At 36.4% G+C, this 26,890-nt stretch overlaps 2 protein-coding genes across 5 annotated transcripts; both read left to right on the top strand.

Annotated features, from left to right (window-relative positions):
• The first annotated feature begins 4,127 nt into the window (after positions 1–4,127).
• On the top strand, positions 4,128–9,260 carry LOC141909178 (uncharacterized). 3 transcript variants are annotated; one of them, XM_074799567.1, is made up of 30 exons: positions 4,128–4,249; positions 4,332–4,427; positions 4,531–4,629; positions 4,713–4,736; positions 4,905–5,003; positions 5,099–5,119; positions 5,218–5,310; positions 5,466–5,486; positions 5,577–5,669; positions 5,755–5,778; positions 5,898–5,996; positions 6,100–6,120; positions 6,211–6,303; positions 6,464–6,484; positions 6,576–6,668; positions 6,752–6,775; positions 6,894–6,992; positions 7,086–7,106; positions 7,204–7,296; positions 7,450–7,470; positions 7,565–7,657; positions 7,741–7,764; positions 7,885–7,983; positions 8,073–8,093; positions 8,181–8,273; positions 8,352–8,438; positions 8,612–8,728; positions 8,816–8,827; positions 8,930–9,034; positions 9,125–9,260. In XM_074799567.1, exons 1-29 carry the CDS (start codon positions 4,204–4,206, stop codon positions 9,013–9,015), a joined length of 1,833 nt encoding a protein of 610 aa, XP_074655668.1. In that variant the 5' UTR covers positions 4,128–4,203; the 3' UTR covers positions 9,016–9,034; positions 9,125–9,260. The 3 variants fall into 3 exon arrangements, with proteins under 3 accessions (XP_074655668.1, XP_074655675.1, XP_074655683.1); XM_074799574.1 differs by lacking the exons at positions 5,218–5,310; positions 5,466–5,486; positions 5,577–5,669; ... (1 more) ...; positions 5,898–5,996; positions 6,100–6,120; XM_074799582.1 differs by lacking the exons at positions 6,211–6,303; positions 6,464–6,484; positions 6,576–6,668; ... (1 more) ...; positions 6,894–6,992; positions 7,086–7,106.
• Positions 9,261–9,894: 634 nt separating this feature from the next.
• On the top strand, positions 9,895–20,680 carry LOC141914866 (SPARC-related modular calcium-binding protein 1-like). Of its 2 annotated transcripts, none has more exons than XM_074806192.1 (14): positions 9,895–10,393; positions 13,124–13,298; positions 14,796–15,023; positions 15,624–15,665; positions 16,063–16,179; positions 16,474–16,695; positions 17,707–17,775; positions 18,094–18,171; positions 18,282–18,518; positions 18,607–18,703; positions 18,920–19,007; positions 19,180–19,351; positions 19,435–19,482; positions 20,496–20,680. In XM_074806192.1, the coding sequence occupies exons 1-14, from the start codon at positions 10,304–10,306 to the stop codon at positions 20,516–20,518; spliced, it is 1,686 nt and encodes a 561-aa protein (XP_074662293.1). In that variant the 5' UTR covers positions 9,895–10,303; the 3' UTR covers positions 20,519–20,680. The 2 variants fall into 2 exon arrangements, with proteins under 2 accessions (XP_074662293.1, XP_074662292.1); XM_074806191.1 differs by having other exon boundaries at positions 17,674–17,775.
• Positions 20,681–26,890: the final 6,210 nt, after the last annotated feature.

Raw genomic sequence — 26,890 nt, 5'->3', positions numbered from 1 at the left:
TCTTATTCATCAATTGTGCGAGACCGTGTATTTTTGAATATATATGCATGTACGTACAATATTCGCTGCGACGTAATGAAAACATGTTCTTTTCATGACTACAACGTTACCTGTCAAATATGAGAAATATTGCGGGTGTGGACTGTAAGAATAGTTCAAATGAAGATGGATATTTCGACCACACCTTTCTACACGCTATAATCACGTGTTTGGTCGAATGAATATATCTGAAATACGAATCCATTCGACATTTAATACTCATCTCCGCTGCTAATTAAACGTCGCGTGTGTTCAGGCCGAATTTGCTAAGGTTTCTTCTGATCCGCAGTCGCCGAGAACGTCAACTATTCGACTGCTAATGAATTGATAATACGGACATGTTGATGGATTGATTATCTATTTTCGCTCGGCCAGTCAATACTAATGGTGCCAAAATGCCGTTTATAGAAATCGACTCAAGACTGATTAAGCAAATCTTCGCCATTGATTATGTTTGCGCAAAGTGTGGATAAAACGATTCGATAGAAAATAAATGTACACGTGCGTGGAAGAGATAAACATAAGCGCAATTGACATTTCCAACAACAAAACTGCATATCATATTCTAAAAATGAAGCAAGAAAAAAATCTCTAGCGATTTTTTGAACACTCTTTACAAACGGTATTTCACTCACACTGTAATTTAGATACGTGAATGGTGATACAGATACATTTTACACGGTATATTTCATGAAGGAATACATAATTTGCTGGATTCAAAAGTCGAAGATATCATGTCAGAATTTGGTTAAAATCGAAATCTTTTCTTTCTATATTTCAAGCCGCTTGATCGCAAGACAGTATATGTAAGAGTGAATGTATATATACGTATCTTACAAGTCCCCCTTGCGCGAATGACATCTTTTGGGAGATGGCGGATAACTCCGTGTATAAAATCGGTTTCATCTGTGATATAACAGCTCAGGCCGCTTTCTGTGTGGTGAATAACAAACAATGACGTCGTTTTAAAAGTGTATACCTTTGAGACATTGGCAATGAATACGAAGATAAGTGCCAAGAATGGTTGTTTTAGGTAACCTGAAACAGAACAATCAGATATCAAACTGTTCATATTTCCTCCACATTTCACGGAAAATTATTTTAGGATTATACAGCTTTGAGGTGAAGCACACATAGATGTAATGTTTCAAATTTTCATCCTTTTTATTAGCAACTTCACAATTTCGCTTCCAGAATTTACGAACGGCAATCTAAGATCTAGCCGATCAAAACAAACATACATTCTATAATACAAAATACGTAAAGATATCTCATATAGACGTTTTATCAAAGTTATGTGTTTTGTTGAAAATGTATTTTCTGTATGAGAGCTACCACGAATGTTACATTACCAAGATACATTAAATTTGGTTTCAAGGAGATATTTCAGAATTTTTTTTATCAATCAATCTGTAAAAGTCAATTTTTGCGCTGACAACCTCTCGGGAGCCAATTACATTTTCATCTTGCACAACCCCGCATGTCACCAGTTTCAATTATACGCGCACCTACGTACACCTTGGCGGAAGCTAGAATATAGGATGGTGGCTGCAGCTTTCAACTTAAACTAATGGTACTCCGGGAATTGTTTGTGTTTAGCGGACCCAATCGCATTTGTGCACCCGTAACTTGAACACCAGACAATTTCGCAAATGGAAGGACGTCTCTACAAAATTATTAGTGTCGTCAATTCACCATTTCCAAATTAAACATACCGTGTACTCCAAAAAGTAGGCTAAGCGATCATAACAAACCCAAATCCAAAATGAAACGACTCGGTTTCATGAAATATTCCTATGAAGACGTTCAGTATGGGGAATTATGTTTTTAGTTTTCTGTTTCGTAGAAAAACGTCTAAGTGTCGATTGAGAAGATTTTGGCACGCTGTTCAATTGCTTACCCTCATCGCCGAGTGCTTGTTTTATATGACGGGGATACATTCTTAACAGCATCTTGAGCTTGATTTCGAGATTAAAAAGTCGCTCGATGACTGGGTTAAGTGCATAGACGTCATAGACTATCATGAGGGAAGTAACACTATAAAATGAATTTTTATTGATATGGTCGTTTGATTGTATCGGCGGCACACCGGAATATTGATGTAATGTTTAAGAACCAAGGATATGTGCGTATGTGATACAACATAACTCATCATTCTGTTTAATTGCAATTGCAGATTTCGTTGCATATGTTTCATCTAAAACTATGCTGCATATTCTATTCTCTATCATTTCCTGTCTGATAAAAGTATATATATTCTAAAGCATAAAGTTTCATATTTAATGATTATTTCACTCAGCGCTAGTACAGGGCTACGAGCAGCAAAGTATTTTCTTGTAGAGATTTTCTTGTCGTTTGTGCCATCGAGCACAAATAATCTTAACACAGCTGAGAACGGTGGACACGAAGGTCGATCCCAGAAATATTTTCATGAGTAGACACATATCGAGTGAATGGGCTGCTGTCCTTCTGCCCTCTCCCCCGGTGATGGCGCCCTTGTGAGACAACACAACATGAAACACAGAACATGAAAGAAATAAGTGATAAATGCGCTGTGAGTGGTTATTGATCATAATTCACTAAACAAAAATTCACCCACTCTTATATAATATAACCAGTATCTATAGATAACTCGAGATCAATTTTGACTAGCTTTTGTGCGAAAAGATGACATGAATAAGGAATGGAGCAATGTAGTAAAGCGGGAAACAGAGCTTCGGTTGATAAATGACGACTTGAGAAGATTAGATCGAATGATAGGGCTATGCGTCATATTTCCTGACAGACGATTATTTACCCTTAACTTTGTAATCAATAACAAAGTGCACTAGAATACCGGCAGATGTTTCCTCATTTTCACCACCAGAAAGAAATCCCCCGCACTAACAGGATTAACGTAACGAATTAACGACATCCCATGATGAACTTTTTTCGAAATTAAAAGTTTTATTGCTGCCGGAACTTCTCGGTTGTTTGTTCACACAGCCTGTATATGGATCGGTGGCGATGTAGGAAACAACCGAAATGCCGTGGCACATTCACGGATTGCTGTGTTCGACATTAGATAGCAGCTTGCTTTCGCATTCAATCAGTCATCGAATAATCCCACCAGTTGTTGTTCACAATAAATGGAGATTTTATTTGGCATGAAATATATCGAATAACCTTAATCCTAATATACGACGCCATCATATTATCATTGTATAAGTATAAATGTTTTAACAACACTACATATCACGTATCTATCTCTCAAAAATCATTTGGATAAAAAGAAATTCATAATAATTGTATCCAAATGATTTATTCATCGTATCGTCTTTGACTACTAATGCAAGAATGAGAAGCATTCCCTTTCAAAAAGCTTTAATTCTTCGTCTGCATATCAGCTGACTTTTTGCATCTTGGTCATTCGTTTTCCAATTCATAACCGATGCAATCCTCTTCAACAGTCCAACAGTGTAATATGAACAAATTTTAGTACCTTACATGCATGTAATATATATATATATCAACATGTGGTAGCTGTGTTACATTCGTTTCGAAATCAGATCGTATGTATGTTCAATACCGTCAAACAATAGAGCTGATTAAATCACACTAACATTGAGAAATTGTTGAAAAACTCATATGTCTGCGACGATGGTTTCTGACCCGATTGATATACGTGTTGATGTAATAAATGAACTTTCAAAGTAAGTCTCTTTCGGACTATCAATCCAGATGACTGCCGAATTTCGTGACGCATACGTTCATTATTTTTTGCATCAATTACTTACGGTATTAATTTTCCAAGAGGGATATTACAACACATTGGAATCCATGAGGCATTGACTAAGGAAAACCTTTCAACCAAACCGGTTTTTTTCTGTTAGAGAATTATTTGGCCGTGAAATCAATGTGTGCGTACGTTACTGTTCAATCAGACAACCATAATCGCTGAAACATATTTTTCATTCTCACACGTAGTGTCATAATTAAATGTAGAAGTATCGTTTTTAACGACCTCATCAAAAAATGATAACAGGTCTTTCAATTGATCCTCTATCTCGTGATTATTGACAGAACCTTTGTATATAAACCCGGAAGTTTCAGGTTTGATTCAGATTGACCGTAACGCTCAGTACAGGTTACAAGTCTCCCGCACCAACGAAACCAAAACCAACCATGAAGCTCCTTATAATATTCGCTGCTCTGATAGTCGTTGCTACTGGTAAGTCCTGTTTGAATTATCCCCATATATATGTAATCGATCAAATTGACATGCCCGTATATAAATAATTATACATTTTCAGCGAAAGTATGCCGGCAGTGTCTTATGGAATGTGAGAACGGATTTGTGATGGGTGAAAATGGGTGTCCAAAATGCCAATGTAAAGCTACTCTCGAAGGTAAATTTCAACCAAATGTGTCCAATACCATAATATATACGTGTAGATATTTCAACAAAAAAAAATTATGGATAGTAATTTCAGTATGCATTTTTCTCGATAGAATGTTCCAAACGTCCCATGTGCAAAATGTTCTGCAAATTCGGATTCCAAACAGGACCTGATGGCTGCCACATCTGCAAATGTAACACAAAGCCAACACGTAAGTGGCTGCTGCACAACATAGTAACTCATCATCAATTTCCTGATCGTATATATGATGTATATGATTTTCTTTTTTTCCAGCCGAATTGGCAAAAAGAAACGAACGTAAGATTGTCTTTGAAAACCTCTTATTGTCGAATAATTGTAAAAACATACGACGAAATACGAGCTATAAATCCATTTTTTTCGTAAACAAATGAACAATCAATAGTATTTAATTAGTTACATAATAAGGTTACGATTCTTTATGAGTTAGAATGTTTTTTCTTTCAGCGGAATGCGGAAATGAGATGTGCATGATGTACTGTGAATATGGATTCCAGAGAGGAGCGGACGGTTGTCAAATCTGCAAATGTAACGACAAACCAACACGTAAGTTTTATTTTTTGTTCGTCACATACTTAAGAATTATAAGAGAAGAATAGATTGAAAATTAAAAAATGTTTATTTTTATTTACAATTTTTAGCTGAATTGAGACAGAAGCGAGGTAAAATAGACATTTCCAAATGAGTAAACTAATTTCATATTGATTGTATCATTATTTGGTCACTTAATTCCATCATATCTATTTCGGTTTTCAACTAGAATGCGGTAAAGCTGTGTGCATGATGTACTGTGAATTTGGATTCCAAACTGATGCTAACGGCTGTGAAATTTGCGCATGTAACCCACCAAAACGTAAGTTGCATACCTTGCTTTCTTTTCTTTCCAGAAAGATTGAATAAATACATTTTCATATTTGAACTTTCCAGTGTTTCCCTGAATTTTATATATTGTTTGCAAAATGATGCTTTACTCATATCGTTCACTATTTTACTTGTTTGTCTTTTTAGCTGAATTGAGGCAGAAACGAGGTAAAGTACCTAACAGATATATCTATCATAAAAAATAGACCAAATTCTTTACCGAAAACGAATTCTATCGAACCTTGAATCTAATTCTAGAATGCGGTAAACTTATGTGCATGATGTACTGTGATTTTGGATTCCAAACTGATGCTAACGGCTGTGAAATTTGCAAATGTAACCCACCAAAACGTAAGTTGCATGCACCTTCAATTGTCTCTCGACAATCTGTATTTTGAAAACTCTATACTATAGTTAAATGTATTCATTTTTCCAGCTGAATTGGCCAAAAGAAATGAACGTAAGTTTGTCTTCCAAAACCTCATATCGGTGGATGATTAAGAATAAGTATTGCTAAATAATGGAAATATTGAAAAATCTCAAATGAATTATACAGATATTAAATATCCTTCTTTTCAGCGGAATGCGGAAATGAGATGTGCATGATGTACTGTGAATATGGATTCCAGAGAGGAGCTGACGGTTGTCAAATCTGCAAATGTAACGACAAACCAACACGTAAGTTTTATTAGTTTATTGTTCGTCACATACTTAAGAAATATAAGAGAAGAATACATTGAAAAATTGAAAAAAAATGTTTATCTTTATTAATAATTTCCAGCTGAATTGAGACAGAAGCGAGGTAAAATAGACATTTTTAACTAATTTCGAATTGATTCTATGATTTTTTTGGTCATTTAATTACGTCATATCTATTTCGGTTTCTAACTAGAATGCAGCAAAGTTATGTGCATGATGTACTGTGAATTTGGATTCAAAACTGATGCTAACGGTTGTGAAGTTTGCGCATGTAACCCACCAAAACGTAAGTTGCATACCTTGCTTTCTTTACTACCCAAATAGATTGAATACGTACATTTTCATTTTCATATTTGACCTTTCCAGTGTTTCCCTGAATTTATACATTGTTTGCATGATGATGTTTTATTCATACCTTTCATTATTTTACTCGTTTGTCTTTTTAGCTGAATTGAGGCAGAAAAGAGGTTAAGTATCTGACAGATATATCTATCATAAAAAGATCAACCAAATTATTTACTGAAAACGAATTCTATCGAACCTTGAATCTCTTTCTAGAGTGCGGTAAACTTATGTGCATGATGTACTGTGATTTTGGATTCCAAACTGATGCTAACGGCTGTGAAATCTGCAAATGTAACCCACCAAAACGTAGGTTATATACCTTCAAGCGTTTCTCGATAATCTGTATTTTGAAAACTCTATACTATATTTAAATGTATTCATTTTTCCAGCTGAATTGGCCAAAAGAAATGAACGTAAGTGTGTCTTCAAAAAACCTGATATCAGTGGATGATTAAGAATAAGTATTACTAAACTATGGAAATATTGAAAAATGTCAAATGAATTTTACAGATATTAAATTTTTTTTTTCAGCGGAATGCGGAAATGAGATGTGCATGATGTACTGTGAATATGGATTCCAGAGAGGAGCGGACGGTTGTCAAATCTGCAAATGTAACGACAAACCAACACGTAAGTTTTATTAGTTTATTGTCCGTCACATACTTAAGAAATATAAGAGAAGAATTGATTGAAAAATAAAAATATTTTTATTTATAATTCTAGCTGAATTGAGACAGAAGCGAGGTAAAATAGACATTTCCAAATAAGTAAACTAATTTCGAATTGATTTTATCATTATTTGGTCACTTAATTACATCATATCTATTCGGTTTCCAACTAGAATGCGGTAAAGCTATGTGCATGATGTACTGCGAATTTGGATTCCAAACTGATGCTAACGGCTGTGAAATTTGCAAATGTAACCCGCCAAAACGTAAGTTGCATACCTAGTTTTTTTGCTATCGAGAAAGATTGAATACGTACATTTTCATATCAGACTTCAAGTATTTTTCCCTGAATTTTATGTATTATTGCAAGATGATGTTTTTCCATACCGTTCATTATTTTATTTTTTTTGTCTTTTTAGCTGAATTGAGGCAGAAACGAGGTAAAGTACCAAAAATATATATATATCTATCATGAAAAATCGACCAAATTCTTTACTGAAAATGAATTCTATCGAACCTTGAATCCCCTTCTAGAATGCGGTAAACTTATGTGCATGATGTACTGTGAATTTGGATTCCAAACTGATGCTAACGGCTGTGAAATTTGCAAATGTAACCCACCAAAACGTAGGTTATATACCTTCAAGCGTTTCTCGATAATCTGTATTTTGAAAACTCTATACTATATTTAAATGTATTCATTTTTCCAGCTGAATTGGCCAAAAGAAATGAACGTAAGTGTGTCTTCAAAAAACCTGATATCAGTGGATGATTAAGAATAAGTATTACTAAACTATGGAAATATTGAAAAATGTCAAATGAATTTTACAGATATTAAATATTCTTTTTTTCAGCGGAATGCGGAAATGAGATGTGCATGATGTACTGTGAATATGGATTCCAGAGAGGAGCGGACGGTTGTCAAATCTGCAAATGTAACGACAAACCAACACGTAAGTTTTATTAGTTATATCATAAATGACACGACGTATCTAAGGAATTTGTCTAAGGAATACTAATCGCACGGATATTCCCCTTTCAGCTGAATTAATGCAAAAGAGAGGTAAATGATAACGGATTAATCATCAGACATCACAGCTCTATAACAATTAACGCATATATACCTCATCTTTGCCATTTTAATTTCTAGCTCCATGCAAAACATGCTTCATGGAATGCCCGAATGGATTCATTACGGGAAATGACGGATGCCCCATATGTAAATGCAAAGCTACCCCTGAAGGTGAATATACTAGTGCCTAAATGATAGTGATAATACTTGTATCGGTAAACAATACATTTATGAAATCTGTTACTTTAGAATGCGCTCGTCGTCCAATGTGTGCTATGTTTTGTGAGAACGGATTTGAAACAGGACCCGATGGTTGTTTCATCTGTAAATGCAAGGGTGAGATGAATATCAGCCTCATTTAGCATAAGTTTGATTAATCGATGTTCTCCATCATTTTCATCATTACTCCGATTTTCACTAAAAGACGCAACATTTGCAAAGAACGAGAACCAACAACTCTCTACATTAGTATTCAAAGTATTTTCCAATGCTTTCAAATATTTTTCTAGCATCACTTGTCAAGAGGAAACCCTGTATTACCTGTAAGATGTATTGTCCAAATGGTTTCGTGATGGGAAAGGACGGATGCCCACTTTGCAAATGCAAAAAGTCGAAACGAAGTATCGGTAATTAGTCACTTTGAATTATATTCAAACTATAGTCGATCACGTTATTCTAAGGTACAAAACGGTTTTATTTTTATTTGATTTCAGCCAAGAAGAGATGTAAGTTGTCTCAATCAATCTTGTCTTTCTGTGATTATATATATATATATATATATATATATATATCGGAATCCATTAAATGATACAATGCATCTTTTTCAGCCAAGCCATGTGTCGCCTGCGCAATGTACTGTCCAAACGGTTTCGTAATGGGAAACGATGGTTGTCCATTATGTAAATGCGCTTAACTTCATCGCAATTGAAAATGTACGTATGCGATTACTATGTCACATTTTCGCTACGTAAATCTGTACTGTATACTTGATTCCTCGTTACATATTTCTATTTCTTTTTCAGATTTTTGAAACACGTGTATCTACGATTTCACATATTCTAACAAATCATGAAACCTGTGTATTTCGTACATAAAAAGGAAAATAAAATATGATATACATATATATATATATATCTGAATATTTGGTTTGTAATGACATTTTTCGTTTACAATTTCTCATCACGCAGACCATAAGGAAAGCAGCACAAAAATCACACAAATTCTACTTTTTTGGCACGAGAGAAATTTCCGAGAGAAAATATGGCAATTTGTCGGAAGCTATCACGGTCGAGATTTAAGGAACGACTTCTTTTGCTGATTGGCCACAGTTTCAAAATTCCTTTTAGTTAACTCGATGCTTGCTTTACAGCGTGAATTGTGGTTGTGTTCGGTTACTAAAAAAAAATCGTGAAAACCGGTTTGTGCGGGAAAAAACTTCAACGCTTTTCACGATCTCACGAATTTCGGTGCACCGCCGGCACTCAAAACAAGCGAGGGACTTTCAAGAGTTGAAAGTTCCAAGATCTACAAGAATGTCCCGTACTTGAAAAATAATGGACGGGCTAATGGATGTTTTCGCAGGTGTGCCATTTATCTGCCCAGTTATTCAATGAATATTGCCTCTTGATCGTGTCGTATTAAACGCGAGAATATTTTAAGCGTATAATATATCACGTCACACGCATGTAAAACGTGTCTGCGCTGCGGACGATCCATTGCGAAATTAACGAAAAGCACGCATTACCGTGACCCATCAGACTTTAATTTCGAGCCCTTTTTCGAGCTGTAAATAGATCTACACGCGCTTTTCATATAAACATCGGCATGCTATTCGCACCAGAACCAATCAAAGAGAAATATTTCTTCGCATTAGTCAAATCACATGACCGAGCGATTACGATTCTGGGATTTAGCGTAACGTTTCATTGGGCTGATGTTCATTCGGTGAATATCGTGCGACTGTCTGGTCGTCTATGTGCAGTTGGTTCCCTGTCAATTGTCGCGAAAACACGGCGTGGGCTGCACGCTCTTTCTGGTGACATTCATTCGCAATCGAGACGTATGGTTCACATCAGCGATTACCCCATATTTCCATCGACAGTCATTAACGAGTCCGACTAGAGGATACGATATTATTTATAGCTCTCTCCCTGGTTGTAATATTTAGATCAGAAGTGACTTGAAGAGATCGGAATCGTGATATGGAACACAGGGTATTGTCGTGGAATACATTACAAACTATATGCCTAACAGGATTCCTAGTATTTAGTTACACTGAAGGTTTACAACAGGTACGTCAGGTTCGAAACATATATCATTATGCAATATAGTACGTATTATATCGTTTGAAAAACTACTTATGCTAAGTCTTTTTAGGTATGAAATTATTTTGCTTCAAGGCCCACGTATATATCTAGATATGGTTTTGTTGATATGTAGATATGATTGTCTAAGGACAAAAACATCTTCTGCACATATATATTTCCATATAATCTATCTAATCGAGGTTATCTAGCTGAAAAGTACACTCTCAATTGAAAAATTCGCAGCGTGTTCGGTCGGTGGGCTAGAAATCAAAATTACAAAATACGGACTATGCTTAGCAACATCATCGTTTTGATGCCGTCGCGTACGGATTTTCCGGTCACCGCGATTCAACAATAAGATCCCTGCTGTTCCGACCGTAGTCGCGGCAGCTAAGAGACTCTCGATCATTTCTGTCGGGTAATTGTTAATCAAAACTTCCGACGCTTCGAAGGTGGTATTTCGGCTTCAATGTGAGCCCTGTGGCAACGTATGGGTGTTTATTCCCCGTCGCAATAGGTGCCCGTGAAGTAAACGCATTTTTTCACCGAGTTACAGACTGCTGTAGTTTTGTAGATCGACATTGTTATTTGCTATTTTTCACGCACCATAGTGTAATAAGCGTTATCAACAAAGCGATTATCACATTCATAATATTTTGCATGTACGACCCTGAAATTATTTCTCGTTTTGCGCATCGGTATAATGTACCGATAATAAACTAATAGAGCCACTCTTATATCGTAATATTGCGAAGTCTTCAAAAACCCGGGCGACCATTCTATTTTTGACAAATCGTCTGGTCTTTAATCTACTCGGCGTTGACATATTTCAACGGCGATGATGACACACTGCAGACTATGAAAAGTATTGTCGCTTATTAATTTTTATCTCATTGAATTAAATAGACTCCTGTATATCCAAATCGTGCCCATCACAATGGAGCAGTGAGTGCATTTACAAGACTTCAATCTAGATAATGATAGATATCCTCGCACACTGCCATATCATCCAGACTATATGGGAGGTCACGAAATGCGAAAAATCATTTCTCTTTACAATTAAAAGCAGAAAAAAGTACGGGCCGATTTCTTTTCTTCGAAAGAATTCCGGTCGTTAACCAAACGATTTCGTTTAAGAATTTGTACCTGAAATCTAAAGAAAAAAACTATCACAGCAGTGTCGGAACTATCGGGAAATCTAAACGCAGTTGTTTCTAGTTTTTTTCCAATATAGAAGAAGGAATCTAGAATGAGTTTTTCAGTTTTATTGAAAGCCCGCACCCGGCTCTCGTTGCTTCATTATGATTATGGTAGAATAAGTAACAATAAGATTATGTACATTATGTAAAAATATATTACGAGCGTTTTACGAGCATTTTGAAAATCAAAATGATCATAATCAAGTCAATGTAAAAAATGTGTGTAAGCTACATTATATGTCCCTGTATCTACATGTCAGTTGAGGTAGCTCATTTTACGCTGACCTCAAGTAATGACATATGTGAAGCCCATAAACAAGAGAAAGTGTTATAATCTCGACAGGACAGTGAGAGTCTCTTGAACTACATCGAAGCCATTTTGCTCATTTGGCAGTTATTGTAAACGCGATGTGATTATCGAATGCGAATCGAATGTGATCCATCAGGGGCGGATCTAGGATTTTCCATGGGGGGAGGGGGGTCCAATGAGAAAAAAGGGCACTATCTACGAAACACTACGTACTCCGGATACTTCTACAACATTTTAAGGGGTGCTTTCGGTCATTTCATGCGTTGAAAAAACTATTATGGGTGGAAAACCTTGGTCCAAAAAATATTTTGGGGTGACATTTTGAGGGCACTTCAAATTTGAGGGGGGGTTTGGACACCCTGACATCTCCCCTAGATCCGCCCTGGCATTTTTTCACTTGAAGACGGCTGTGTTTATGCGAGCATCGAAAATTGGAAAAAAGGTGCCGAACCTCGCAAAGAATCAAGCAGATTTTCTCCAGGGTGGTTGCACGTACGGTGGTTTTTTGTCACCGTAATTCGCTTTATTGAGTGCATCAATTCTGGTTGAAATAGTCTAAATGGGTTGCGGTGAATAGTTAACACGTGACCCGATGAAGTTCATTACTCGGGGTTTACGTAAGTTTTGAAGGTGGCCAAACGAATTATCAGAAAGAAACGTCGAAAAATTACGAGATGATCTTTCTTAATGTTTTAAAGAGTCGAGCTAGTTAAAGAATCCGTAGCTGAGAAACAAACAAATACAAAAGCAGCCGAATTAGTACCACCGATTTTGACAATTTTCAAATTTTTTGTTCTCTCGCAAGTTCTCTGCAATATATAGTTTCCTTACACGTGCCACGTATTTCCTTTTACATTCATTCGTATGTATGTACGCTGATGACCACCAAAAGTAGGACAACATTTCCTCCTAACCGACATTTTAATCTCTCCGGTATTTTGTCGTTTCCCATTCTGCTTCGATACATCGGCAGCTTTTGATATCCGTTGAGAAAAGGCTTTCCGAAACAAAATAGATGCAACGATTCTATCCCGAGTCCTTTTCGACAACGTTTATTTTTTGAAGATCAGACATCCAAAACCAAAATAGTGTTGAGAGAAATGTGTTAATTAATGAACCAATTTCAGAAATCGTCATTAGGATATTCACTTCAGTTCAACAAAGAATATTCAATTTTGACTGACATGCTAATCTTCTTCTCTTTAGATCTCATCATTGCGATTCCGTCGAAGCACAAATTGTTCGGTGAACTGTACGCAGATTAAGCCGCGAGAAGTATGTGCCTCAGACGGTCGAACGTATCAATCCAGATGTGAGATTTTGCGTTTGAAAACTTGCGAAAAGCGACCGATCAAAGTAATAAGAAAAGGAAAATGTTCAGGTTAGTTTAATAGTATATCTTCTTTAGTATCGTCTAAATCTGGAATATTAGAAGGACGCGTGTGATAATACCTACAGTCACAAAATGATGAAGCAGTTGACTTATGTCAAATGTTAGTAGCCCAATTGCAACAGTTCTCGTCTGATGGAGATACCAAACATTATACGGAAATTATACAAAAATTGATACATGATAAATCTGCTCAATTACGAGAATATGTGCGTTGGCGCGTTATGTCTCTAGTCTGAATTTGCGTCCATTTGTTCATAATCAGATGATCGTCATTTATTTCTGAATCATAATGTCCTTTTTAGATTATGTAATGCCATATTGTAAGTTCTCACATTCCCATGAACCCGATTTCAATTGAAGTCGAGCGTCCTCTTAAAAACTAGAAATAAACGATGTACAATTCTATTCACCGTTGAACGATTCTAAGAAGGATGTGCCATTTCAGCTTTTAGGCCACCTGTATAAAAATCTCGTGAAATCGCAATTTTTTCGGTACAGACAGACGTGTTGACTTGTAAGAAATCTCAACCTTTCATCGAAAAAAACACTAAACTCACGTTCAAGTTTTGCGCTTGATCTTTGCATGTCCCGTACGACGCTGAAACAATCAAATAGGGCCATTATCGTGCAGGTGCTGGTTTGGTTCGGTTTTGTGGATCACGTCATGTCTATGTCTATAGATTGCGCATAATTTCACGTTCGGGTTGCACACTTCAACCACGAAATGTTCACATCACAAATTAATCACTCGAAATGAGTATTGTTGCCAGCACGACCACTCGAGTTAAAGATCTTATTCAGAACTACTTGAAATGTCCATAGATATTGCTCAGTCACATACACACACACACACGAAATGTACACCTGCATTTTGTTTAAGTTGCGTCAAAAGATGACATTTCACATAATGAAATTTCCAAATCGAAAATCTACGACTAATCCGTTTATATTCTATTCGTCATAATATTTCTATTCGCTACAATATACCTCGCCACCTGCGAGTTGGTTCGACCGAGACAATTTAGTCCACTTATACATGTTTAAAAAAATATTCACCTAGAATTATGGAATGAAATGCTATAGTCAAAAAGATATCTTCTAATTTTCTGACGCTATAAAAACCGTTAGAATAATGTTTGTATATATACCTAGTATGCGTTACTTAAGAGGTTCTGTATGAGGCGACGTGCACTACGTCATCAATATTGGCGTTTCAAAATAACAATTGCAATTGTGAATTTTGGTGTTTATTTTCTAATTAGATATATTTCGTAACCCTTATTCTATTTTTGATAAATTCCAATAATTATTTTTGAGAGGATGTGCACGACGTCATCAATACTTCGCTCGTTGCCGGTCAATTGAAATCCGAAATAACTGTATTGGTCCATAATATTATACAATTTGTATTATATCATTTATTCTAGACATCATTTAGCAAGATAACCAATAAACTTGCCAGTCAGTTTTCTCGTTCTCATTTAGACCCAACGCGTTGTCAAGAGGAGAAACTGAAAGCTGAGAAAAGCCAACAGCAGTCCGATGGGGCGACTGGGGCTGGAGTTGTGGGCATTTACATACCGAACTGCGAGGCAGATGGTTCTTTTTCCAAGGTGCAATGCCACCAGGCCACTGGTTATTGCTGGTGCGTAAACAAGGAAGGCAAACCCATTCCAGGCACATCAGTAAAAGGAAAGAAACCAAAATGCCAAAGTAAGTGGCCTAGCTGGAAATTCTTTCACGAGTACACGCGTTTGTTGTATTTTGAATTGAATTGAATTGGTGCAGAGCACACTCTGTAGCTTTTGCTAAGCTCGGGTGAAATTGGTAAGCACATCTTCTAGTACGTACATAAGCATATTAAGTTATATGCTCTATTGCGGCGTTGATGATAAACCGACGTCCATTTCGAAATCTATATCGCCGGCTAATTTTCTTTACGAAGCAATTTACGTCAACGACGTATGACCGCAGATAGCGATCTGCTTTCGAACAACTACGTTCTATTCGCGATCAAATCTTGATTTATCTTGTGACCGCCGCTTGTAGTCTGTCTCAGAGAAAGATCGATCGCCAGACAAGCTGCACTTATTTTAGCATTCATTTTCGCAGCAAGGGCGACTTGGACTAATCAGAGTTGTTCGAGCACGAAAATGCAAAAGTACTATTTTCTTTGAAATGATGAGTAATCAGCAACTCCCTTGGTAGTTTTACCCTAAAGCAACCATAATAAACTTCGATTCCGATTTTCTACGATATATATTTTCGAAATTCACAATTCTTATATTTTGCATTTGTTGTTTTTTTTTCTAGAGCAAGGAAAGAAAAGAAAGAAACGCTTAAAGGGAAAGAAGGGTATGTTTTTAGCTGCCCCAAGTGGGCTATTGCGTTCAGTTTTCGTTCAACTGTCTGTCCGTAGACGGAATCAAATTATTTTGAAAGGTTTCGAAGACGCTTCGATGGATTGTCTTGATATTTCGTTTGTACATGTCCAGACGACACATCGGCGGCTTAGAAATTGGCCTGATCAGAATCACGCTTGCAGCCAGTAGTGTTTGCCAAAATCCTGATGTGTTTGTGACGTGTTTCGAGGTCATGTTTCTGTATTTTACCAGGGAGCGTTCAGTGTTAAAGCTGTCGGATTGTCAAGTGGGCACGGTGTCCCTGGTCTTCAAGTTTTGACTGCATTACATTTTAACCATTTTTCCTTACCAATTATAGTATTGAAAAGTATTGAACTTTATCTTTACAGGATGCAACCAAACCGATAGATCAACGTTTAATTCAAATCTCGTAAATTTATTTAAAAAGGAATATCATAGATTACCGAAAGACTCTCAACCGAAATTAAAACAAAGTGGGATTACAGGTAATTCTAAGTAAACATGTAACTGAAGCGTGAACACCATCCAAACGGAATAAATCCACGATGGTGAATTGCACAATTAATCATTTCGAAATTTTGGCATTATAAACATCGAATACACGATTGTCTTATAGTTTCACAAATTAATCCCAAGAGCTTTTTTATTACGCAAATCCTCATATCGGAGTAAACATTCATCTTAATCTCAGATGATTACATTAAATAAAACGTGTGTACGAATGATATTAATCTTGTCTTTGAAATAATGAGGAAAAAAATAATGATAACATTTCGCAGACACGTTCGAGAAACGAGTGATCGAATGGAAGTTCAGTGAGATGGATAAAAACCGAGATAACCGACTGAAGAAGTCTGAAATACGTTCACTGACTCGGATGATACGACGCCACGTGAAACCGAAACGATGTGCCCGCGATTTCATGCAGTACTGTGATATAGATTCTGACAGCCGCATAGCTCGCAGCGAATGGTCCGTCTGCCTTGGAGTCGATATCAATAGTAAGTCATCTTCGCAGTGTTTTAGAATAGAATTCAAATACGAGCCGAGACAGTCATACACGAAGTAGCGGTCAGAGTTAACCGGGCATGATCTAAGAAAGCAGAAAACGTTTGGGAAATGTGCAATATTTTTGTATATGTGAGCGTGTGAGTGCGTGCGTGTATGTACGCATATTTGTTTTCCTTCCCATTATTGACAAAATCACTACGTAAAAATTGCTTACATCGTGCGGCAAATTCCAGACCCAAAACTAAGTTGACAGAGTAACGATGAATTAGTAAACAACCAAATATCTTAATCTCAACAAATGCTTGAACCCAATTGAACCATATTCGCTAGAATGTGAATGTATAATTAGATGATGTAAAAAATTCTCCGTAGCTACAGCCTGAGTCGTTTATGCTTCTTTGTTTGATAAGACCTATGATGCTTGTGGTGAATATTAAATTATTAGTTCAGGTTTATTCAACTCAATCGAAAAATATATAAATTCATTTCTTATCGCCGAATGGATGCGTGTTTGTCTGAGTATGTATCTGAAATGACGGTGGTGGGGTCTTTCTGTAAAATATCTTCGTATTCCCGCTCTTACTTTAGAAAATAGGTAACTGCTTCGCTTGCTTGTGTATAACAACAATTGTAAAAAGCACATGTTGCGAACACCGAACACTGGATTTTGTGGCGTAAACGCATTTTGCTCGGAATAGTTTTTCTGGTGCGTAATTATCAACTTACAGAAAATTTGGAGATTTTTTTCTCTTTTGGTCAAAACTGTGAAAAACAAAAGTGTGAAACTACAGTTTCGAATGATAAACAGAACCAAACAAATTTATTGCTTTCGCTTGCTAACATCGCTGCTAATGTCTTCTTTTTATCTGTTCTTGTAATTGCTAACCAGTAAAAGCAGGCCGGGCATAAGTGCAATATATTTCCTGTTCTACGACTAGAACAGGGCTCCTCACACCTGTCTTATATAGTTTCATTCCGCTTGTTTTTGTCGCTCAACTCAGACGTTAAGCAAGTCACCGCGCGACCTCTGATCACGCCCGAAAAGAAGTCAACCATTAGCAAGCTAGGAGGTAAGGCAGAGTTTACCAGATTTTCCTCGTCGACTGTGAAGTTGAAAAAATATATATACACATTCGGTAAAATATGAGTAAGATTTAAAATGAGCTCTGAGTTCATCAGAATAGTAAAAAGCTAGTTTTCACAAAGCACTTCACTCCTAGAAATATAATTTGTTTAAGACGAATAGTTACTTCGGGCACAACACTATCTATACAACATGAACAAGGTACATCCTCTATTAGTGACTAGATTAATGATTTCTTTATTGTAAGATATTTGCAAAATTATGTTGTTTAATGAGATGAATGCCTTTCCGTTTTTACACAAAGATTTATCAGGTGGCGCCGCTGCTTGGCTCGATGTGGGAACAGATGAAGAAGAAGAGGAAGATACTGATAATACCGAAGGTAAGAATCCTAGAACTCAGCTTTAGTTTGAAAAAAAATGTATTCATTATATAAATGCACGTGCAATATATACGTATACATGTTGCTACAAAAAGCTCATTTTTATTAAGAAACGAAAGATTGCGCGCACGAACGGAAAGTGGCCCTGGAAAACCATCGAACCGACCCGAATGGTAATATATTCATACCGAAATGCAGCGCGGCTGGTAAATTTCAATCGACCCAGTGTCACGAGTCGACTGGCTATTGCTGGTGTGCAGATGAAAATACGGGCGTACCAATCGCCGGAACATCAACATTCAAAGTAACGCCGAGTTGCGAAAACATCAACATACGTATCATGAAAGGTCCATATAAGTGTAACATATATACGAATTATAATGAACCTGAATTGGAATTAATATTATCTTCTTTATTTTATTCTTATTGCAACAGATTGCCCACCTGTGCACAGGAGAAGGTTCATAACCGCCCAGTTAGACAAAATGACTAAAGATATGGTTGAATATGCCAACAACAATACCGGTACAAGGTGAGACACCTACTGGATTCAATGAATACATTTCAGAAATATATGCAAGCAAAAATACATCCTTTTTATGTACTTTTGATGTAACCCATAGTAAAATGAGATGATTTATGTCTGCATTCCGAGTGACTTCCTTTATGATAACGTGAATTCAATTTGATTTATTTCATTGAATTCCATACGTTTAAAGTACCGAAAAGTTTACATATTGTTTTGCAGGAAAGTTCCAGATCCTGATCCAAAACATTCGATAGAGGAACAGGCTATACGTTGGAAACTTCACATGTTGGACGAAAATAATAATATGGTAAGTTGCACTTACGAAATATTTTTAATGTTTTCAAAACGTGAGTGAGGGTTTCTGTCTCTTATTATACTGTCTACTCTTGAAGTTCGGTGCTGCTTCTTCGGGCGATCATTTTTCTTTGGGAATTTCATAAAACTTATCGATGAATTTGGACGTTTCGATTCTTCTTCAGATGATCGACCGACGCGAAAGACGAAATCTTAAACTCGAAATACGATCGAACAAAGACGTGAAAGGAAAGAAATCGTTACGGAAATGCGCTAGAAATTTCGTGAAATTCTGCGATGCGAATAACAACAAGAAAATCACAATCGACGAATGGGTCGATTGTATGGGCATACATGGTGCGATACTATTCACTTAGCAGCCACTTTTGTCAATCCAACGAACTATCAGTAATCATTTACCGTACCTCCTTTCATTTCAGATAAGAAGCTTCCCAAGCAACCGAAGCGTAAAGGACCGAATCCGTTTAGTAAGTATCTACACAGTGATTAAAAAAGAAAACATTCACCTGTGGATTGATTCTACGCAAAGGATATTATCAAATGATATAATATTTCCTACCGACGATCGGAGTGAAACCCGGGATTTTTAGTGCTATTGTACAATTTCAATATATGATATACTGTGCTATGAATATTATGGTGACAATCACGAAAATAGAATCGCGTACAAAATGGCGTACAAACTGTGATGATGAATGTATTTTAAGGAATTCGTTGACAATTGATTTTAACCGCGGGTGAATAGAAGTCTAGTTGCACTCTCGTTAGATGGTTAGCATAGGCTTCAACTACTGGAGTATGATATAGCGTGTATAAATTCATTGCATTTTGTACATATCTCTCTAAACTTTGTTGGACGGCGTCCAATTTGATCGTAACGATTCATGATGTATTTGTAGACCTTTTTGTCTTTTTAATAAAACGCCGATCAGGTATGTAAAATGCAATATCTTGTTTGTTTCGCAAAACATTTGATAGTTTGAGGGTCAGATATCGAGGATATGGATTTAGAGGCGCGTCAAGAAGGTAAGCTATGTATGTATGAGTTTCAAAAATTCATTTATCAATTTCGTTGTTTTCTGAATGGACATTGTGAATTCGCAATTGAAATTTTATTTACAGGAAATGAACGGATGGTTCTGAAATCATGGCAACGGATTTCGAAAAATTGACACAAATTTCGAATTTACATTATTTTGTAATATAACTTGGAATAATAAATCCTAATTAAGAAACCAAATTTGTTGTTACTTTTCGATGATCTAATGGCTAAACTATTTGTTGCTTTGCCAGCAGTACCGATCATCAATTCGTTTAAGATGTAAATTTCGCTTTCCGTTGCCATGGAGACAATGTTTAGCGGAAGTATTGTCCATTTTGTTCTATTTTTCCATAATAAATAACGTAATAAAACATACAAATAATTGTAAAATCGGATTTTCCAATTTTAACTTACAATTTATAAATTCAAATTTTTCAGTACAACAGCTCACTCGCCGATGATTCAGTTGTATTACGTAGGAATAATGGAGATGTCGATTCCCAACTTGGCCGTAACAACAGGACACTTTCCAACGCATTTCTCACCAGTCCATTTTACTATCAGTCGATTTTAAATTTCCAACGATCTTAACCATAGAAGCTTATCAGCAATATTGTGTTATCAATTATGTAAATTCTTTATTTGAAATAAACTTTGTTTTTATTACTAGAGAAGTATATATCTAGAGTTTCTTATTATTTGGAAATCAACAACTACAGTTGTATGAATGATAGAAATGATTCGACGTAACTGAGATGAAGGTGTATGTAAAAATATCCATCGGCGCGTAAAAACTCAGATGTTACATTTTATCATTCGTTTATTATCATTTCTCATTACAATGAAAAAATTAGACAAAAACTTTGATTAATCACAGGGATTTTCACTCGAATCTCTTGAATCTTGAGACTGGAAATACAGAGAAAGAAATTCTGAAGGAAAAAGATATTTTTACGAAGAAGAATTTCATACAAGAAACACGAACAGATCGCTCCACGTACCCGAATGTCTATTTGCACTTGCAGATGTCGCAGCCATCGGGACCTTGCATGAATCCATTTTGGCAGTACATTCTACACATTGGGCGGCGGGCACATTCTGAAATATCAAATACACTCGATTAAGCCCCGAAATATGAATGAGATTGTGTCAATAATAACCTTTTATTTACATACCTTCCGGAGTTGCTTTACATTTGCATGTTGGGCAGCCATCATCGCCCATTATGAAACCGTTCGGACATCTCATTCGACAAGTTTTACAGAACTTTGGTGCTGCGAAAATTATCAACGAAAAAGACTTATTTAAGTACTGATGCAAAACTTTTTTACACCCAAAAACATTACGGAAAACAATCTTTAGCGAATGATGACTATTTCGTACCCAGCAAATTACGAAATCAAATAGAAACTACATATCTCAATGTGATGCATGACGGAAGCTACGAACTTACCTGGTATTTCTTTACATTGACAGATATCACAGCCATCAGATCCTTTCTGGAATCCATATTCACAATACATCATACACATAGCATCTGGACAGCCTAAAATAGAAATTATGGAACTCCTTTTAATATACGTTATAATGGAATAGTGTAGTCAGATTGATATACAAGTTCTTGACTGACTGGCCGCTAATAAATATACTTACTTCTTTTCACTAATGCTGTAATCAATAAAAAAGAATGACGATAAATACGATTGGAAAAATCAAAGAAATTTGATAAAGCAATTAATAAGGATAAAAATCACTTGATTCAAACAAATATTTTAACACACCTGGCTCGTTGCATTTGCACACGCTGCAACCGTCAGGTCCCTTCTGGAAGCCGTGCTCACAATGCATCATACACATTACATCTGGGCAGCCTGGAATGATAGACATTTACGCTTTGAGTCGTATGGGTAAACGTGATAGTCATGTTTCCATGTTTATGCTTCGTATGACCATTAAATGTTATGTAGATAATCATTATCTAGATAATCTAAACTCACTTCGCTTTTCTATTGCAGCTGTAAAGAGATTGATAAAGAAACATGTATTAGAAAAACAGTTCCTTCTGTCATTTTATCTGGTTCTATGCTCTAATAGTAATACAAAATTACCTGGTTTGTCGTTACACGCGCAAATATCGCAACCGTCAGGTCCCTTCTGGAAACCGTATTCGCAATGCATCATGCACATAGCTTCTGAGCAGACTTCAATTAGAAATTAGATCTATGTACATTTTACCAGATGCCAATGGACGAGATCAACTTTTCAGGGTGATATTATATCGCTATTGAAAAGTAATAATCGGTTCAATTTATTTTGAATATGCATGTTCACTTTTTCTCATGTCGAAGGTATAACCATTGCGGAATAATTTGACAGATCCTCAAACGATAACTATGTTTATAAACGTACCTGGTTTACATGCGCAAATATCGCAACCGTCAGGCCCCTTTTGGAAACCGTTTTCGCAATGCATCATGCACATAACATCAGAGCAGCCTTCAGTAGGGAAAACAGTTCATGAAAAAATGTTTCCTTTAGCTAAAGATTTCTATTATCGACGGCAATATGAAAACACTCACCATGGGTAGCAGCGATAACCGAGACGAGTACGATCAAAAACTTCATTTTCCGTCTGTATGCGTTCCTTCAGGTGGAAGTGACCGGCATAGTTTATTGGTAGTACTTATAGTAGTTTCAATCGTTTGGTTATCAATTTAATCGATGTAAAAGTTAACACATGGTTTCCATTAGCGAGTCAACAGGTCAACGCGTTTATCGGTAGGCTTTGACCATTTCATTAGTTCGGTGAATGAAAGTGGCATTCAATGAAATTTCTATTTTTATCAGATTAGCTCTAGACTGACGTTTTTCTTCAACCGATAAATACGTGTCTCCTCTTATCGCTCCACTTGTTACTTTGGTGATTTACATATAATAATGGAGCTTTCGGTTAACAACAACCAAAACAAATCTAAGAAAATGCATCTGTTTACTAAAACGTTTTCTTTATTTCATTCCATGTATATCATAATGGTGTGAATTTTACGATCTTTTTGATTAATTAATTATAAGAGCACCGGAACTGGAAAATTGTCACACACGCAGATCAACACTTAGATTTTCTGTGAAAATAAAAACAAAATTAAACAAGATGAGAATTTTAACTTCAGAAGAATTTGCATAAACGATCCTTTCGTAGATATATATACGTACATTGATGACTTTCTTTGCATTCACAAGTTGGACAACCGTCTGTGCCCATAACGAAACCGTACGGACATCTCATTCTACAAGTTCTACACGGTTTTCTCGCTGGAACTGAACATAATCATGAGGATTAGATACAAGGATAGACGTAAGCATCGATAGATAAAGAAAGTCCCAGAATGTGATGCGACATACCTTCGAGTGGAGGTAGTACTTGTTTACATTCGCACAAATGACAGCCATCAGCACCCATCACAAAACCGTTTGGGCAATGCATTCTACATGTCTTACAATGTTCTAAACGGATAGATGTGATAAAATATCAGAAATTATCATCCGTTTAAAAAAGTTCAAGAAAGTTTTTAACAACATTTTTTCTTCATAACTATATGCATGTAAAATGAAAAATATATAATAAAACTAGGTGTTGGTGACATTACCTTCAGGTAAAGGTGGCAACTCAATCTGGCGGCATTCGCACGAAGGACAACCATCAGCTCCCATTACAAAACCGTGGGGACAGTGCATTCTACATGTCTTACAATGCTTTGAACCTTTTGGCAGAAAACAAAAAAAAACAAGGATTTATCGATTCATATCGAGGAAACATCTTGAATAACTAAGAGAAATGAAATCGAAGTAAATGAATAGCCGAATTTTACACTCAAAATGCTTGGGCAACGTCCTTGGCTTCAAATCCTATCGCTCATTATTCTACTTACTTCTTTTTTCTACTTCAGCTGCAAAAAAATCTTGCGTTTTTATTGAAATTTCAAATACACTCGATTAAGCCCCGAAATATGAATGAGATTGTGAATGAGATTCTATTTTCGGAGGAAGTTCAATTAAATGGAAATATGTTGATTATTTTCAAATCAAAGTTACCTGGATCCTCGTTACATTTGCAGACTGCACAACCATCATCGCCTTTCTGGAACCCGTGCTCGCAATGCATCATACACATTACATCTGGACAGCCTAGAATCAAATATAAGCAAGTCAATGTAAAACGCAAGTTCCGATTACCACCATTATGACCATTTTTTTTATTACAAGGATAATAAACTTACTTCGCTTTTCTAATGCAGCTGTGTAAAAAAGAAAAAAGATGGATGATTCATTAAGTACTTCCACGCGTCATTATTATTGTATCGTCGTCAAAATAAGAATATTGAATTATACATACCTGGTTCGTCGTGACATTGACATGTGTCACAGCCGTCAGGTCCCTTCTGGAACCCGTGCTCGCAATGCACCATACACATTACATCTGGGCAGCCTGGAATTAGAAACAGTTATTCATACATTCATATGTAAAGAAGTGGAATTTACCAATCGTCTTATTAGATCTCTGTGATATGAAACTTACTTCTCTTTTCTAATGTATCCGTGAAGAACACGAGCAAATAGAATAGAAAGTAGATTTAATTTCAATGACAATTTCTATGTAGATGTAACAATATTTCAAGTGACATCATTGGATAAAGACTGTAATAATGTTTACCTGGTTCCTCGTTACATAAACAAATATCGCAACCATCAGGTCCCTTTTGGAAACCGTGTTCACAATGCATCATGCACATAAAATCTGGACAGCCTGTTGGTGTTCGAAATATTTTGAAGTTATAACGAACATCGATGTTACAACGTCGAACATAAATATCATAGTACATGTATAGACAAGATAAATGCCAAAGCGCAGCCATTTCTTTCATATCAAGACATTTCAGATGTGAGTAACTTAAAACTTACCCTGGGCAGCAACTACGATCACGGCAAACACGATGAAAAACTTCATTGTTCCTTCGTTGTAGAAAAGTGAAATGACCAGCAATGATTCTACGCGTGCTTATATACCACATGATCAAATTTTGCGTAATTGTCACTACTCACACGATTATCATGGGCCATTACGTATTTACCATTCATTTTAAGGCTTAATTACTTTGAAGAACTGTCGCATCGTCGATGGTACAAACTGGGTAATTCTCTGTCCAAAATGACCGGAAATGCCGGATGCAGGTTATCTGCGGGTCGAAATCGTGCCGACTTTGGCAATAAATATTTACTTGACACTCATCACATGTAATTATCAATGCAACGTTAACATAATTTTAAACGAATGCATCTTTTCCGTCGAATGGTGGGAAATACCGGAAGCAAGATTCCACAAAAATCGTCATTTCTACTAGAAGATTGTTGCTTTGTGCTGGCTTTTTTAGATCCTCTCATATTCCCCGGATATTCCTCTCAGATATACCGATTTCAGAAGATAAACAGCCTTTTGTTAAAAAATGACGAAACAAAGTGTAGTTCGTGAAAAACTATAAATGTATATAAATGTATTTTTCTGATATTATGACATTATAAAAAAAGTTCAATGTGTAACATTATTCGAATTCTGTCCCGACTCTTGTAGTCGCTCGATAGGACACGCCACTATTTCCGTCTCAAGTACGTTGGGGTGTTCCATACACCCAGGGAGTTAGATAACAAACCAATTGACCACCAGGATTTCATCCTTTCCCTGCACAGATTAGATAGATATTGAATAGACGAATTAGAATGGAAAAGTGAAATATTAAATTACTGAGATATACTTACAAGATAGCTCACGAGGCCACGATTGATTTGTCCTTGACAATGAAAGGAGTTATCATAAATTGTTTATCGCCAAAATCATCCATAGCCTGGCAGTATCTACAATAGCATCGTATTTTCATATTTGTCAATTTAAATCATTCAAAACGAGGAGAAATTCAAGGGACAATCACGCCGACTGCTTCTTCAAGTACCTAACGAGATGGTGTACAGAATCGAAAGACATGAGCACTGCTTTGCCTTTAAGGTCACTCTTTCCATCAAGGTCTCGTCTGTGAGGATCTAGGACATGTAATTTCGTGCTTTCAGGTTCTGACGATTTCAGGATTGCGACAGATTCGTCATTGGTCGTCAGTAGGCCTCCTGCAAAATAGGGAAATGTGTTGTCTATCATTTGAAAACTAATTTGCAAAGCGCTTGGACGAGGATAAAAAATCAAGCGACAAAATGGTTTGAATAGAAAAAAACGGACCTGCATAATCTACGCTTCCGACGACGGAAATGGCGTCATACAACGAAGTGACATGCTCAATCAAATCAGGATCCGTTACATCTCGTGAAACTAAACCGACCATTGGATCCATTAATTTCACCTGAAACAGTAAAAATGTAAAAAACTGATGTATATATTATGCAAACGAAGTATTCATAGGCATTTGATAAAAGAAATTGACCAGGATTTTTAGAAGATTTACCGTTGTTTCTGGTAGGATTTTCCGCATATATTTCTTGGGGATCTCTTTTGGCATTAGGAAATTTCTGTAAGGAGCTTTACCCTTTCTTTTCAATCGTTTGATCGTTCTTTTGTGAACTTGGTGACCGAGTCCCAGAATTGAATCGATGTGGCTCTTTTCCCAGCTATCGGCTGGGCAAATCTGCGATGCTAAAATCGCAGAAACCGATATAGACGTACATTGAGATCCTCTCAGGGGAGAGTTTCGCCCGTTTGGTACGGTCCATTGATTGAAAGAAGACTGCAAAGTAGAGCTTGGATTCGCAAATCTCTGTTTATTTGAGCATCGTTG

Source organism: Tubulanus polymorphus, chromosome 1 (assembly GCF_964204645.1).
Source record: "Tubulanus polymorphus chromosome 1, tnTubPoly1.2, whole genome shotgun sequence".
Lineage (NCBI taxonomy): Eukaryota > Metazoa > Nemertea > Palaeonemertea > Tubulaniformes > Tubulanidae > Tubulanus > Tubulanus polymorphus.
Note: the sequence above shows the minus strand (reverse complement) of the source record. Positions and strands in the feature narration are given on the sequence as shown.